The sequence below is a fragment of the Penicillium malachiteum genome (genome assembly GCF_028827825.1).
Source record: "Penicillium malachiteum strain IBT 17515 chromosome Unknown utg000003l:1.0-4950554.0:1.0-4952489.0, whole genome shotgun sequence".
NCBI classification, from domain to species: Eukaryota; Fungi; Ascomycota; class Eurotiomycetes; order Eurotiales; family Aspergillaceae; genus Penicillium; species Penicillium malachiteum.
In genome coordinates, this window is record NW_026643096.1 from 3,669,369 (window position 1) to 3,683,145 (window position 13,777).

The window sequence follows — 13,777 nt, forward strand, 5'->3', positions numbered from 1 at the left end:
TTGTTATACTGCATATCTATCTCGTGGGCTCTGTGGGACTTCTATTTCCTCGTGGGTTGCGTATCATAGTTGCATGTCGCCGGTCGGTCTCTGTGGGCTTGAACTTTCTGTCGGTTGTGGGTTACTTGAGGGCATCTACCAGCTGTGATCAGCTCACTCCTGGACAAAACACATTCTTTCCATTTCCCCGAGGGTTATCACTTTTACACACATCCAAACACGGGTGCTTATTGAGGGATTAGTTGGCTCCGCCGCACAAAAACCGAAAAAGCATTTTATCTGTTTTCCTGACCACTGTATGTGGAAGATGTGAAGAACCCAATCGTTTGAGCAAGCGTGCTAACATCTCCCCTCTTACAGTTTCAAAATGTCCAAGACCTCCAAGGTTACCAAGGCTGAGAAGCCCTCCAAGACCCTTAACAAGGTCAAGGACGCCGGTGTCGCCAAGGCCGCCAAGACCTCTTCCAAGAAGGTCGTCGCCGAGAAGGTCGCTAAGAAGGAGAAGGACTCCAAGAAGAGCAAGAAGAAGGAGCCTACCCCCAGCTCTTCTGAGTCTGAGTCCAGCGACGAGGAGATGGCCTCCGACAGCTCCAGCTCTTCCGAGTCCGAGGATGAGAAGCCCGCCCCCAAGAAGGAGGTGAAGAAGGATACCAAGAAGGCTGCCAAGAAGGAGGAGTCTTCCTCCGAGTCCGACAGCGATGAGGAGATGGAGGATGCTTCTTCCTCTTCCAGCGAGAGCGAGTCTGAGGATGAGAAGCCCGCCCCCAAGAAGGCTGAGGCCAAGAAGGTCGAGAAGAAGGCCGAGTCTTCTTCCGAGTCTGAGTCTTCTGACTCTGAGTCCGAGGATGAGAAGCCCGCCAAGAAGGTCGCTAAGAAGGAGGAGTCCGACTCTTCCGACTCTGAGTCTGAGTCCGAGGCCAAGAAGGTACGATGAACTACTATTCCTGTCTTTCACTATTCACATTGACTAACATTACCCTTAGGAGTCTTCTGACTCTGACAGCTCCGACAGCTCCGACAGCTCTGACTCTGAGTCTGAGTCTGAGGACAGCGAGGATACCGCCAAGGCCTCCAAGAAGCGCAAGGCTGATGATGAGCCCGAGGCTGTTGCTAAGAAGACCAAGACTGAGGACGCCCCTGAGGGTGCTTCCGCCAACCTGTTCATCGGTAACCTGTCATGGCACGTCGATGAGGACTGGCTCCAGCGCGAGTTCTCTGAGTTCGGCGAGTGCTCGTGCCGTGTCGTCACTGACCGTGAGTCCGGCCGCTCCCGCGGATTCGGTTACGTTGAGTTCTCCAGCGCTGCCGATGCTGCCAAGGCCTTCGAGGCCAAGAAGGGTTGCGAGATTGACAACCGTCCCATTAACCTGGACTACGCTACTGCCCGTCAGAACAACGCTGAGCGCCCTGAGCGCACCCAGCAGCGCGCCCGTGACTTCGGTGACTCTACCAGCCCCGAGTCCGACACTCTTTTCGTTGGCAACCTGCCTTTCTCTGCCTCCGAGGATGCTCTCCGTGATGTCTTCGCTGAGCAGGGTACCATCCTGGGCATCCGTCTCCCCACTGACCAGGAGTCCGGTCGCCCCAAGGGTTTCGGTTACATTCAGTTCTCTTCCGTCGATGAGGCCCGCGCTGCTCACAGCCAGCTGAACGGTACCGACCTTGAGGGTCGCTCTCTCCGTCTGGACTTCAGCACTCCCCGCCCTGCTGGTGGTGACCGTGGTGGCTTCGGTGGCCGTGGTGGTGGCCGTGGTGGCTTCGGTGGCCGTGGTGGTGGCCGCGGTGGTCCCCGTGGTGGTGGTGGTCGTGGCCGCGGTGGCTTCGGTGACCGTGGTGGCCGTGGTGGCTTCAACAAGGCCAAGGGCAGCATCCCTGAGTTCAAGGGTACCAAGGTCACTTTCTAAGTATTTTCCTGACTTGCATTGTGTCATTTCTGGGTGTAATTTTGCCTCTGGGAGGCATCGGATCATTTTTTCTAAAAGTTCTCACGTTATTTCTTAGTTCGACATGAATCAACTGTAATTTTGTATCTCTATCAAATTTTGTGCTATCCTGTAAATGTACTCAATGTAGACTAATATTCCAAGATTATAGAGCTACAAAGAGATAGTTCTTTTTATAGCATTTGAAGGTAATGGAGTGGTTATAATGTAGTAGGAAAATAAGAATGTTGAGAGTGGCGGATATCTGGATAATTAGAACATTTGCAGTTTTGATAGGTGCCTAGAAATTCTGGCCGAAATCTTTTCACACTTATGGGGGATAATTTTGGAGTCCCAGTAACCATCCGCATCGTAGTAGCTCAGCGGGCTATCGTGTCTGTCCCAATGCGATTTGACACTATGATACCATAAGACTAGAATGCTGGGACTGAGGGTTGTTAAGTAGCATCAGCGAGCGTGAGACTTGCCTAAGTGGAACACCACCGTGAGAAAGCATGCAGCGGACTATGTGAAAGACTTCTGCGGAGCCTTTTTCTTTTTGCTCTTTCTGTCGATATTACTTTTATACTTTTATCTATTTTATTGGATTTGTTATGATTTTTTGAAAGTTGAGGCTGTCATCGTCTTGCTCATTTGAAGCCTCACTTGACGCATTCATCGCGAAATCTAGAAGTCCGTGGATCGACCCCCCCTCCTCCCCCCAACTCTCTCCATTTCTTTTTTATTTCTTTTCCGCAGTATCACCCACATCAACCACTGCTAACTATAAAAGTAAAAACTAGGACCATGAACCATAGTAACAACTTGAATTCGACTACTTATTATAGCAAGCTTATCTACTAACCATATACATTATTGCCACTTGTCACCGCCATTCCCCCCGCATCTCTTTGTTTTGGCACTGCATCGCCAGGTAGTTCTCTTTGAAATATCTTAATGCTTTTCTCTATTTTAATACTTAAATCCCCGAAAATCAGAATCTTTCTTCTTTCTGAAAGATTTCCTCAAGTGAACTCGGAGTTCTGGTCTTTTTACAGCCCCTCGCAGTCTCATATCTTTTGTCACGGGTTGCAGATCACCTGCTCCATCGGCTGATCACCTCATCATTTACTTCTCAGCCTAGGGATATCTCTCTCTTCCTCCCAGGCTTCCTTGGTTTTGATTTGAAGTCTGTGGTTAAGATATCACGGTATTTTTACTGTTTCCTTGGAGAGCTTTGATTCTCTGAGGATTCGAGGAAGAAATCAAATCAAAATCCAAGTTGGGCACCAGTGATGGGGCGGATCGACCATCTCCACATTGATAAGATCCTCATTGATTTCCCCACGCTTGACCGCTCCTAGTTCCCCAAGTTCTAACACCGAGTGGCCTGATTTATTTAAGAAGTCTTCCCATACCCCTTCAAATATCATTCACTCCCCTCTACCCCCACTTTGTTTTTTTTTCTCTTGACATATCTGTGGCCATGCAACCAAATCACTGCGACCTCCTAGGTCAGGTGCGCGAGCCCAGAGCTCCCAGTCAAGTGATACGCGATGGCCAGTCGCGAGAACATGGTCACTCTCGCCCGTCTGGTGCGGCACCCATGAGATCGGAAGGTATGCTTCAACTCGTTTTTATACCCCGGGGACCTGCAGCGCCGCCCGTCCCCTGTCGATCTAGTTGAAACCATGTTGAATCCTTTGTTTTCCTACCGTTCGTTCAACATGTACTCACTACAGTATTATATAGATTCATGGATCGAAGTATCATCTCAGCCTTCATCATCATCCTTCTCCTCAGCCGCTACCAGTGACGATATCATCACGACCGGTCTTCGAGTAGAACGTCGCGAGGGAGGCACATACCAGCATCGCAGTCGACGACGGCGCATGCAGCATTTGGCGGCTATAACAACGGCGCAGGTCGACTACTCTTCGCGCGAAGCAAGTCTTGCAAGCAGTAGTCAAGAGGAATACGAGGAGAGCGAAAGCGACCCTGATCCAAATATGTCCAGCTCTAATGAGGATATTAATCGTCCAACTCTACCCGCGCCACGATCTGTTCCCACCGCTCAGCCCGACGAACTCTCTAGTGATGATGAAGATGATACATCTACTGCCTTGGGAATGGGAATCAGTCCATCACCATTTATTCCGCAACCAAATGTCTTCAGTCATCCTCCAGTCACCAGTGATCCCTCCTGGACACGTCCCAACGAGTCGCGTCGTTCTCAGCCGAGCATTTTATCCAACTCAAGCCGTCGTACTGCTATCCGACGAGACTCGTATCCCAGCACACGTCAATCCCGTCGATCTCCTCAGTCTCAACACAGCCCTTACAATATGATCTCTCCATCTCATCATGCGGATCACGATGCGGCTCTTCGGGCCAGCTTATCTACTCTTCTATCATGTGCCGCTGCTGCTCGTGGACTCCCAAAGGCTGAAAATCAACGACAAAATTCACCTCCTGATCCATCTCGTCCTGTTCCGCCAGCCTCATTCCGTCTTGTCGGTGAATCTGTAGCCCTGGGAGATGAAAGTGACGGGGCCGGTGCATCTTCACCACGATATGCAGAGACCAGTCCCTCAGTGGGACCTGCTCGCCAGAATACCCGATCTCCAGTGAGACCATCTGGACCTATCAGCAAGGCCAAAAGACGATCAGTGTCTCCTAGAGATCGTAGTGCGACATCTAAGAAGAGTCGTCGTGCGAGTCTGACCGAGTCAGGTGTCCCTACCAGCCCAACCATCATGACCTGGGTAATCAGTGCTGGCGTGGTGGTCCTATTCTCGGCCATCAGCTTTTCTGCAGGCTATATGCTTGGCAGAGAGGTTGGCCGAACCGAGATGGGCATGATGGATGGCAACGTTCCCGGCGCTCGTTCCTCAGCGGCGTGCGGTCAGGAGGCTGTCCGAGGTAGCCTCAAGCGACTGCGCTGGGGCACAGCAGCGGCAGGATCAGCGAGTCTGGCCTAATCTAACTGATATTTCACGATTTGCAACGTCTCGACAAGAAATGATTATGATTCCAATGAAGTCTTATGACTCATGATATCCCCTCTTTTTCCGTTCTTTTTTTCATGGTCTCTCCTTCTCACATTTATGTTCCTCTCATCTCTGAGATGATAATTACTTTACTTGATATGCCTGTATTTGCCTGTTTTCGACTCGTTTAGGGTGAGAGTATGGGATCTGTCGGCAAAAAATCGGTGAATGTCTTCTGAGTTGGGTTACCCAGGCGCTAGGAGTTTGAGCAAGCATTCTGCATCAGGTTTCGTGGTGATTGAACTTTAAGTCGATCTCTAACATACCTAACAATACCTTCACGATTATTTGTGCATTTTTAACGTAAAATCCTTGACATATTTATGTCTACGGCTAGTAGAGCACAGAATTGATAGACTTGATACCGAGTGCTTCAAAACCGCGCTTGATATACTCGTCAAGTCCATATGTCCAGGCTCTGGTCTCGTTTGCCCTTGTCATAATGTATCATTCAAATGTTACTGTCTTCAAGCTATCTTCTTTCATGCGGATTAGTGGAAGACTGGCACCAATATTGAAGATTGAGAAATAGTTGCATCGATAGCAACGTCGGGAAAGCCTTTCTATGTTCGATATCGAACTCGAAATGTATTAAATCCCAACAGAAAACATTTGTAAGAGTTAAGATGCCATTACTCATTCGATAAATGAAAAAATGCCCAGGTTTCACATTTGAACCATTATTTCCCATATCACACCTACTAGTGCATAGATGGACAGGTACACAAACTGATCACCAGCAGGTACTACTACTAGTAGAACTAAAGTGCTAACTCAGGTGGGCTAGAACCTTCAAATTTTGGAAGTGCATGAAGATAACCGGACTAGATGTCTCCAGATAATTTGCTCGCGCTGGCCCATATTCAAATTTCAATCTTAAAGTGGTCCAATTAAGCACCAGCCACATCTGTGCCTGAATAATCCCAAATATCTTAAATATGGTTTTGGATGAAGCACAGGCCTATCGGATCAGACTCCAGCTTGATATCACATCATCCTGCGAATTGGAACTGCAGGCTACAAAATAATAATACTCCAGCTATAATTCAAATTAATATCACCATCATTATAATAACTGAGAATAGTATATTCTTCCGAGTCCTCCCCGATGCTGTGTACCAGTACTTCCAATGCCTCACTCCGAGTACTATATGAAGGAAATACCCCTGCATAATCATAGACTCGGACGCACGGGTACCACTGAAGAAGCAAATCTAGCCTCTATAATGACGCAAACCCGCATAAACCGGAGAAAATGATTATCAAAACTTAAAGATGAATAATCATAATATCAATTTGAAAAATATCACTGTACCTGATCGTCACCAGACCCACATGCAGCTGTAGATACTGAAATCCATTTCACCAGCCACACGGCACATGCACACATGCACAGATATGACGGGTCATATCAAGTTATGTGTATTTGCTTCTTCAGTTCCAAGGTTTCATGGACTTCTGCACTTGAATCATACACGATGACTTGCCTAAATGGTCTCCTGACTCGTTATTCCCAGGATTCTGGTTCTACCGTCGCTTTCCCGTTGATAAAAGCAATATGTCCGTGAGGATTTTTTCCTCCCCGATTATGATGAGGTGCATGTAGGATATGGATTATCCTTCTTCATTGTGCTAGTTGCCGCTACATGATTTACTAGCACTGCTACTGTAACCCATTCAAGTTACTATTTCATCATCGAGTTCTAGTCGAGTCGATCGATCGGACTTTGTCTAGAACTTCAACTTCAGAGTGTGGGTCTCCATTATTCCTCTACCTGCAGCTGTTATTACATAGGTGAAGTCATTGGACGGCATTGATTGGCACGAGATTTGTTTTGGTCATGAATTGAAATCATATTCTTACCTGAGCCTAGTCACTTGAACCTTGGGCTCCTCTTCCCAATACTCCAGCTGATTTATCGAACATTGATGTGCTAGTATACAATCATGAATGATGTGCATTGAAAACCTGAAAATAATTCGCCCGGTGCACGATAAAGTCAAATCGTGGCACATGGGCATGATGATCCATTGATCCGAGTCCGAGCCCACTGCACCCCTGGATATCAAAAACCTGAAACCTCAAATCAACTTGAGGCCTGAGCCTGAGCAACCGATAGTCCCGAGAAAAATTAAAGTATATCCACGTTGCACAACAGCACCTGGGCTTGTCTGGATTCCCCGGATCTCCGTCATTGCATCTAATTTGAAATACTACGGAAACTCTACCTCAAGTGCTCGGGCTTCAACTGATCGTGGGGCGAACCGCGAACTATTGATCTGCACGGGTCGGGCCCTCCCCCGGGGAGGACATCGGAAGGGGGGTTAGAGCTCAACTCATTGGAATTGATTTTATCCAGGGCTCTGAAGATAGTGATTTGTATTTGTAGCCTTGTTTGTACATAGGAATGATGCATGCGAGGGCGGATTGGGGAGGAAGGGGATCTAACCACTAGCCCTGACCCCTGGACAATGAACTTGTTCCTAGTGGATCCCCTACATCTGCAATAATTAGAATAAGAATAAATGGAATCATTGCGTAGATCACTGTTTTGGTGTGTAGATTAACGTTTATTGGAATGCTTCACTCCGGTTATCTTGAGTTGATATCTGTAAACTACTAGTATAATAAGCAAATAATATGAACATTGGAGTCAAAAAAAAGGAAAGAAAACCCTTCAAATGTTGGAGAGGGGTATTCAACTTGAATCAGGTAATGCATGGGGTTAACCCGATGACGAAAACAAGGAATAATGATAACTCTGTGAGTCTAATCCCAATAGCTTCTTTTCAATTGACGTTGATCGCATGCATATAATGTATTCCCGAGTTATATCCGTGCTTAATTGGTCCAAACGTGTACTCCTTTCGGGATTTGACTCGGACTCTGGCTTTCAATTGAGTGCATATCTGTGTGTACCTGTGGGGATGATGATCGTTGCTGTCTTGGGCTTGGGTTGTAGTTTGATCTACGCAGGGGCCATGCGAATCACTGGAGTGGAGAGTGGAGATGCAGTCACGTTCGGCAACTGGGTTGCAATGGCCCCCAGGTGGAGGCCACGGGTGTCTCCAGGACCCAGGTGGGCATGGTGGGCATGGTGGGCATGGTGGGCCCAAGGTTGCAGTTGAGGTGTTTCATGGGTAGCCTGAATTCTTGCTGTTACGCTTAGTAGTTGAAGGTTTGTGCTAGTTTCAGGCTCCAAAGATTGTGCGGACATTCCGAGGGGAATAAGAGTAGTCCTGGAGGGTTTCAATAGCCCAGGATTGAACTGGCTACGAGCGGTGCATCTAGTCTGGTGTCTAGGTACTAGTCGATAATCACGGTTGTATTTTCCGACTATAGCATCACCCAATGATAGTAACATTCATAGTCTATGAGCCGCATTATTGCTTCTTTACTATTGGTTACATGGAAGATACTTGCGACCGGTGATTTTGAATACTTTGGAACATTGATAGTTTGAATATTGAATAGTTGTATGTCATTGTGTATATACATTCTCGATAAAGTACTCGCCCCTGTGCGAGATCAAATAACCCGAAGACCCTGTTGCCCTTGCAAACGCCTTGCTAACATATCGCTGATCAAATGGAAATCGTAGACAAAGGAAAATGCAATCAGACCAGGCCCATAGCGTGGATGACAATAAATCAAAGAAGAAGATAGCTCTGGAGTTGAGACTTGAGGCCAATCGGCAAAGAACGGATTAAATCGAATGGTTGAAAACATGCAAAGAAAAGAAGAGAAGTTCAAGTTGGAGAGAGCGTGGTCGTTATGTGGTAGATTCTGAGCGTCTTCGATATTTTAAATCGTCCCGGCTGAGAAGTCGACGCAGTTTCGATACAAAGCGACAGGGTAGGTCTGCAGGTGAACCGTTAGAATCAGGATTACAGCTGGGATGGTTATGCAGGGACATACCGTTTGTTCGTCGTGGAGAGAGTGGTTCCTCAATGGGTTGTGAAGGATAGGCGACAGCCCAGTAGTCTGTGTTGCGATAACCAGTAAAGGTGCTATTGTAATGCATAGCTGCAACATGTGGGTAGAGTGTTGCTAATGGAGAAAGCAGCTCATCTGGAGGTGGTGGGGTGCGTCTGCTGTCGATGCTTTCGCATTTCTAAGAGATGTTAGTAGAGTGAAGTTGAGATGGGAGCGGGGATCACATACGTAGAGATCGTAGTTTGTCTTGTACATTGTGAAGTATGTGTGAAATGACAGTCTTTTCTTGTTGAAGTTGAATGTTGAAGGTCTCAGGTGTCGAGATGGTTGTTATATGTATGTTCCTGGGGAAATCTGCATTTAAAACGAGTCAGGCCTCAGCCTCAGAGCGGGGAGTCTGATTTGCATCTACACTAAAACACAATTGGGGTTAGTTGGCGCGAGATGACCAGGAAGTCGGAAATTCCAAAGTAAACGATCGTTGATCATTGGGTAAGATGCAGCGCTCAGGACCCTCCAGAAGAGTCAGCCTCCGATCTACTACGGAGTGACCGATCTAAAATACGAGAATTAACACTACATTTCTTGGTATTCTGACATTTCTAATCATATTTCTGATATTTTTAAATTCTTTATCTACTTCAAGTTGGTCATTCTCATCTCTTTTCTCTATTCTGCACAGTAGACTTCCATTCCACCTGGCCTCGTTCTTCCCCTTGCATATATTCACTTGCATCCACGTTTCTGATTCTGATTTAATTCTGATTTGAAGTACTGAGTACCAAATCCTACGTAATAATTCAAATGTTACAATCCTAGTCAGGTAGCAAAAAAAAATAGTCTTGGGTATAGACAGGGATCAAGTCGATCAATGGGGAGATCAAAGTTTGGGGGCGATCGGCCGAATGCACCCGTAGAGAATTTGAAATACTAAAGATCTTTTTTATTTTTATTTTTATTTTTATCTTTATCTTTATTATCTTTTGATTTTATTTAATCTATCCTATTCAGGTGGGGCTTGGAATGTGGTATAGGTCATTGATTGCGACGCTTCATTTACTTCAACTTACATGGTAGGTTGACCTCGGTAACTTCAGTCCAGAGATATCATGAAACCTCCAGGGCTACAGATGGTGATTCAGATCAATGATGATGATATGACGATATATTATCACGCGCCATCTTCCAAATCATCAAAATCATGAAAAAAAAAATCCCATAGTCTGGATCTCATCCGCACTATTGACACGCTAACTCATCCCCGATCTGAGCCGTGCGCATGGTTGGAGGCCTTAGCGCCAATCTCTTTGTCGGACTCCACCGAACTCTTCCAACACACACTCTTTTCATCCATCACAGCCACACTTTCTACTAGGATTATCCCTTGCTATTTAGGGATAAGCGCACGAGCCACAAGCTCGGTCTCTCCGTGGCTGGTGCAACCTGTGGCTCAAGCTACTCCTGTGGCTTGAACTCATTTGTCGCCTTACTCGATAGCTTCTCATGCCTGATCCACTCCGGTCCGTCAAGCCCGAACTAGTCCGCCCTTGATCTTCAAATGTGATCGTTTTTGGCATCACACCGACCCAGGGCCTCGGTCTGTCCGTGCTGGGTCGATGGGGTCAGAACTATAAGGATGGGCCCATTCGCCCGGATGCTTGTTCATATCTTTACTAAATACTCCAATCTTCAATCCAATCTTCAATCCAATCTTCAATCCAATCTTCAATCCAATCTTCAATCCAATCTTCAATCCAATCTTCAATCCAATCTTCACTGAGATCCTAAACTTCAAGTTCTAAATTCCCTTCTCTTTGGATCTGGATTTGATACTTCAAGTCCCCCTCTCTCTTCTTCACTTGGGTTTCAACCCACATATGTCGACAAACGATCATGTCACTCGAAATGCAGGGCTCAGGAAGAGAGTGTTGGGAAAACTCTCATATGGATCTGTGCGATCCTTACTCTCGCGAGTATCTCGCTCAAAGTATGTTCATTAAAAATCCCTTTGCATTCTCTTTTTCCCTTTTATTCACCTTTACTCCGTTCTAAGACGTCTCCCCTTCAATCCAGGATCTGTCGAGCGAGAGACTGAACGCACCGACAGGCGCGCACTGTATCCCGCTGACCAGGGAATCATCTACACAGAAGCACAACCCAGTTTAAGCGAAAGCGAGTTTGGTCGTGTAGATCCTACTGGCTGGTATCCACACTACAAGGATTGTGTACAATACTTTGTTGATCGCAGTCAACATACGTCTCCAGTTCAATCCGTGGCTGCTTTTATCAATATCCGTCTACCATGCCAGTCTCCTCCGGCTCCGAGTCCAGAGTCTACGCAACCCAGTTCTTATGTTTCTCTTCGACCTTATGTTCGACGTCTGATTGTTACTGCTCAAGATTCACCCGCTACCATGCGTGCTTTCTTTGGTGAGAATTGGGAAGCTGGTGTGGGGTGTATCTACAAGCAAGAGCGCATCAATTACCTCTTTACTGCAAAGAGTAGTGGATGGGCTGATACCAAAATTGCCTATGACATGTTACCGGATGAGCAGACACCTTTCTTACGCCCACTTCGGGACCCATCTGAAGAGGAGATTCGGGCAGCAGAGGCTAGATGGAGTGAATGGCTTGCGATGGAGGATTGGATGGTGGGGGCCCGGAGCCCCTGGTGAAAAAGGGGGTTACAGTTTACCCATTGATGAGACATGACCCATTGTTTTCTTTTTTTTTCTTTAATTTCTTTTGTTATGGTTTTTATTATTATTCTCCTTTGTCTGGATGTTAATTGAATCCACGAGGTACACAAAAAAAAACAAGATGTTACCTCGTGTCGAGAGACGGCGTTGAATATTTCAAGCGTTTTAGGACTCATCAATTCGTTCAAAATCAAGGTTCTTCAAAGAAAATATCAAAAAATATCAAAGTCAAACAAATGAACGAATCGAATATTCGATCACTGAAATCAAACTAATGGTTCTTAGCCAAATGATCGCCCTTAAACCCGCACCCCAATGTAAAGGTGACAGTGATCTACTACATAGTTCAGCCTGTCAAAATCAATAGCGGCGCACCGCCACAGGCACAGACCAGTGTGACCGTGACAAATACTTCAGTGAAATGGATTTTTATTTTATTTTATATTATTTTTTGTCTGATCCTTTAGCACGTCAGATTTAATTTAGTTTTAATCTAGAAGCTAAGAAACTTACCTACTATGGTTTAGTTGGGATTTTCGGGGATACCTAGTCCATATGTATTATCTCTCTCCACTTACCATGACTCACGCGCGGGAGAGACATGTCAACCTGTCAATTTCCACCACCTTGGGAATCCTGGTCAATAGTCCAACTTCTTCAAGTTTTCCAAGGTTTCCGATCGTCAGGGTCAGGGTCTTAGCAAGGAACAAGAGTCAAAAAAAAGTGATATATCACACATCACAGTACACCCATATCCAGGTTCTCGGGAACTCCTTAAAAAAATATTCAGTCCAAATCCCAATCACCACCAATATTGGAAAATAGTATCATCATGGTTCAAATCTATGAACATGATGATCAGGCCGAAAGCCTTTTCCCAATTCTATCATCGCATCTCCCTTATTCAATCTCTTTACTTCGTCGAATTCAACATGGAATCGCTCACCCTGCATCCACCGCCAAGATCCTAGCCACTTTCCCGCCTTCAGCTCCTATTCCTGAAACTCCATGGCTGGCTGCGCGAGTGGATCTATTCCGTGGTCGTGAGACCCAGATCATCCTGTACTCCAGCCTTGAAGCGGAGCACACGTCAATCCAGCCGATCGGCCCTCCCGCAAGTGACGCACCTTTGACCGGCGGGCCCGATCCCTGTTCATCCAGTTCCACTCCTTCGGATTCCACTAGCGATGATGACAAGAAAACTTACTCGGTAGCTACCCTGACAGCTAGCCCTGAGCAACTTAGTTTGGCCCGTGATCAACTATTGGCTTTACTCGTCTACACAAAGACTAATCTACTCCCTGAGTATTTGGACTCTTTGCCAAATCGAGGAGAAAAGATTGAATCTGAAGCCAAGACTGAATCTAGTGGTGTCCCGCTGATCCCGGCTCCTGATCCTAAGGCTTTTCTCATCGGTACTATGCATACGGGTCTGTATACGCTACTTCTACGCGATGGTGTTTTTCCCGTGCCTAGTGAAAATGAAAATGAGGATGCGTCGATCTTATTACCGGGATTAAAGGTTCATCGTTTCGATAACCCGCCTTATTTTAAAATTTTCTTTCCAAGACAGACTTTCACTGTTAAGGATGGTGATAGTGAGATTCCATTACCGGAGGGATATCGATTCCATGATCGACAGGGTAGGATTGGGGTTCTGGATTCGCATCTGGATCTTGTACAGAGTCGCACGCATATCCCTCGATCTAGGGCTCAGTTATCTATTATGCCTGGTGTGGCGATTTATCATGATGATCCTGAAAAGGAGAATACTAAGACTGGGGATGAAATGCCCATTGCTTGGGCTTTCCTTGGTCTCGATGGACCTGTAGCCACGCTACATGTTGAACCTGAGCATCGAGGTCGGGGCTTGGCGCTTTCTTTGACGAAGGAGACTATGCGTCGTGGTATGGACCCGAATGGGGTTTTTGGGATTGAGAGGTTGGGCTTTGCGGATGAGAAACTTGGTGAGGAATTGGGTTCTTGGGTGCATACTGAGGTAGCGCAGTATAATAAGGCTAGTCGGAGGGTTATGCAGAAGGTTGGAGGTGAGATTTTGACTACTGTTATGTGGACTGTGGTTGAGTTGTTGTGATCCTGTCCACCTGGACGAGATGAGATAGATGAGGATAGTACATACACATAGACACATACATGGAATAGATGAAC

The 13,777-nt window shown here is 46.4% G+C and overlaps 5 protein-coding genes across 5 annotated transcripts; 4 read left to right on the top strand and 1 right to left on the bottom strand.

Annotated features, from left to right (window-relative positions):
- Positions 1-367: 367 nt before the first annotated feature.
- N7483_007699 (putative nucleolin protein Nsr1) lies at positions 368-1,904 on the top strand (the record flags this gene model as incomplete). Its single annotated transcript, XM_057091136.1, has 2 exons — positions 368-925; positions 984-1,904. 2 exons carry the CDS (start codon positions 368-370, stop codon positions 1,902-1,904), a joined length of 1,479 nt encoding a protein of 492 aa, XP_056945877.1.
- A 1,504-nt stretch (positions 1,905-3,408) lies between these two features.
- N7483_007700 (uncharacterized protein) lies at positions 3,409-4,903 on the top strand (the record flags this gene model as incomplete). The annotated part of the gene is made up of 2 exons (XM_057091137.1): positions 3,409-3,541; positions 3,675-4,903. The coding sequence occupies 2 exons, from the start codon at positions 3,409-3,411 to the stop codon at positions 4,901-4,903; spliced, it is 1,362 nt and encodes a 453-aa protein (XP_056945878.1).
- Positions 4,904-8,745: 3,842 nt separating this feature from the next.
- N7483_007701 (uncharacterized protein) lies at positions 8,746-9,164 on the bottom strand (the record flags this gene model as incomplete). The annotated part of the gene is made up of 3 exons (XM_057091138.1): positions 8,746-8,834; positions 8,892-9,087; positions 9,138-9,164. 3 exons carry the CDS (start codon positions 9,162-9,164, stop codon positions 8,746-8,748), a joined length of 312 nt encoding a protein of 103 aa, XP_056945879.1.
- Positions 9,165-10,802: 1,638 nt separating this feature from the next.
- N7483_007702 (uncharacterized protein) lies at positions 10,803-11,584 on the top strand (the record flags this gene model as incomplete). The annotated part of the gene is made up of 2 exons (XM_057091139.1): positions 10,803-10,896; positions 10,983-11,584. 2 exons carry the CDS (start codon positions 10,803-10,805, stop codon positions 11,582-11,584), a joined length of 696 nt encoding a protein of 231 aa, XP_056945880.1.
- Positions 11,585-12,440: 856 nt separating this feature from the next.
- N7483_007703 (Acyl-CoA N-acyltransferase) lies at positions 12,441-13,703 on the top strand (the record flags this gene model as incomplete). Its single annotated transcript, XM_057091140.1, has 1 exon — positions 12,441-13,703. One exon carries the CDS (start codon positions 12,441-12,443, stop codon positions 13,701-13,703), a length of 1,263 nt encoding a protein of 420 aa, XP_056945881.1.
- Between the last annotated feature and the right edge of the window lie 74 nt (positions 13,704-13,777).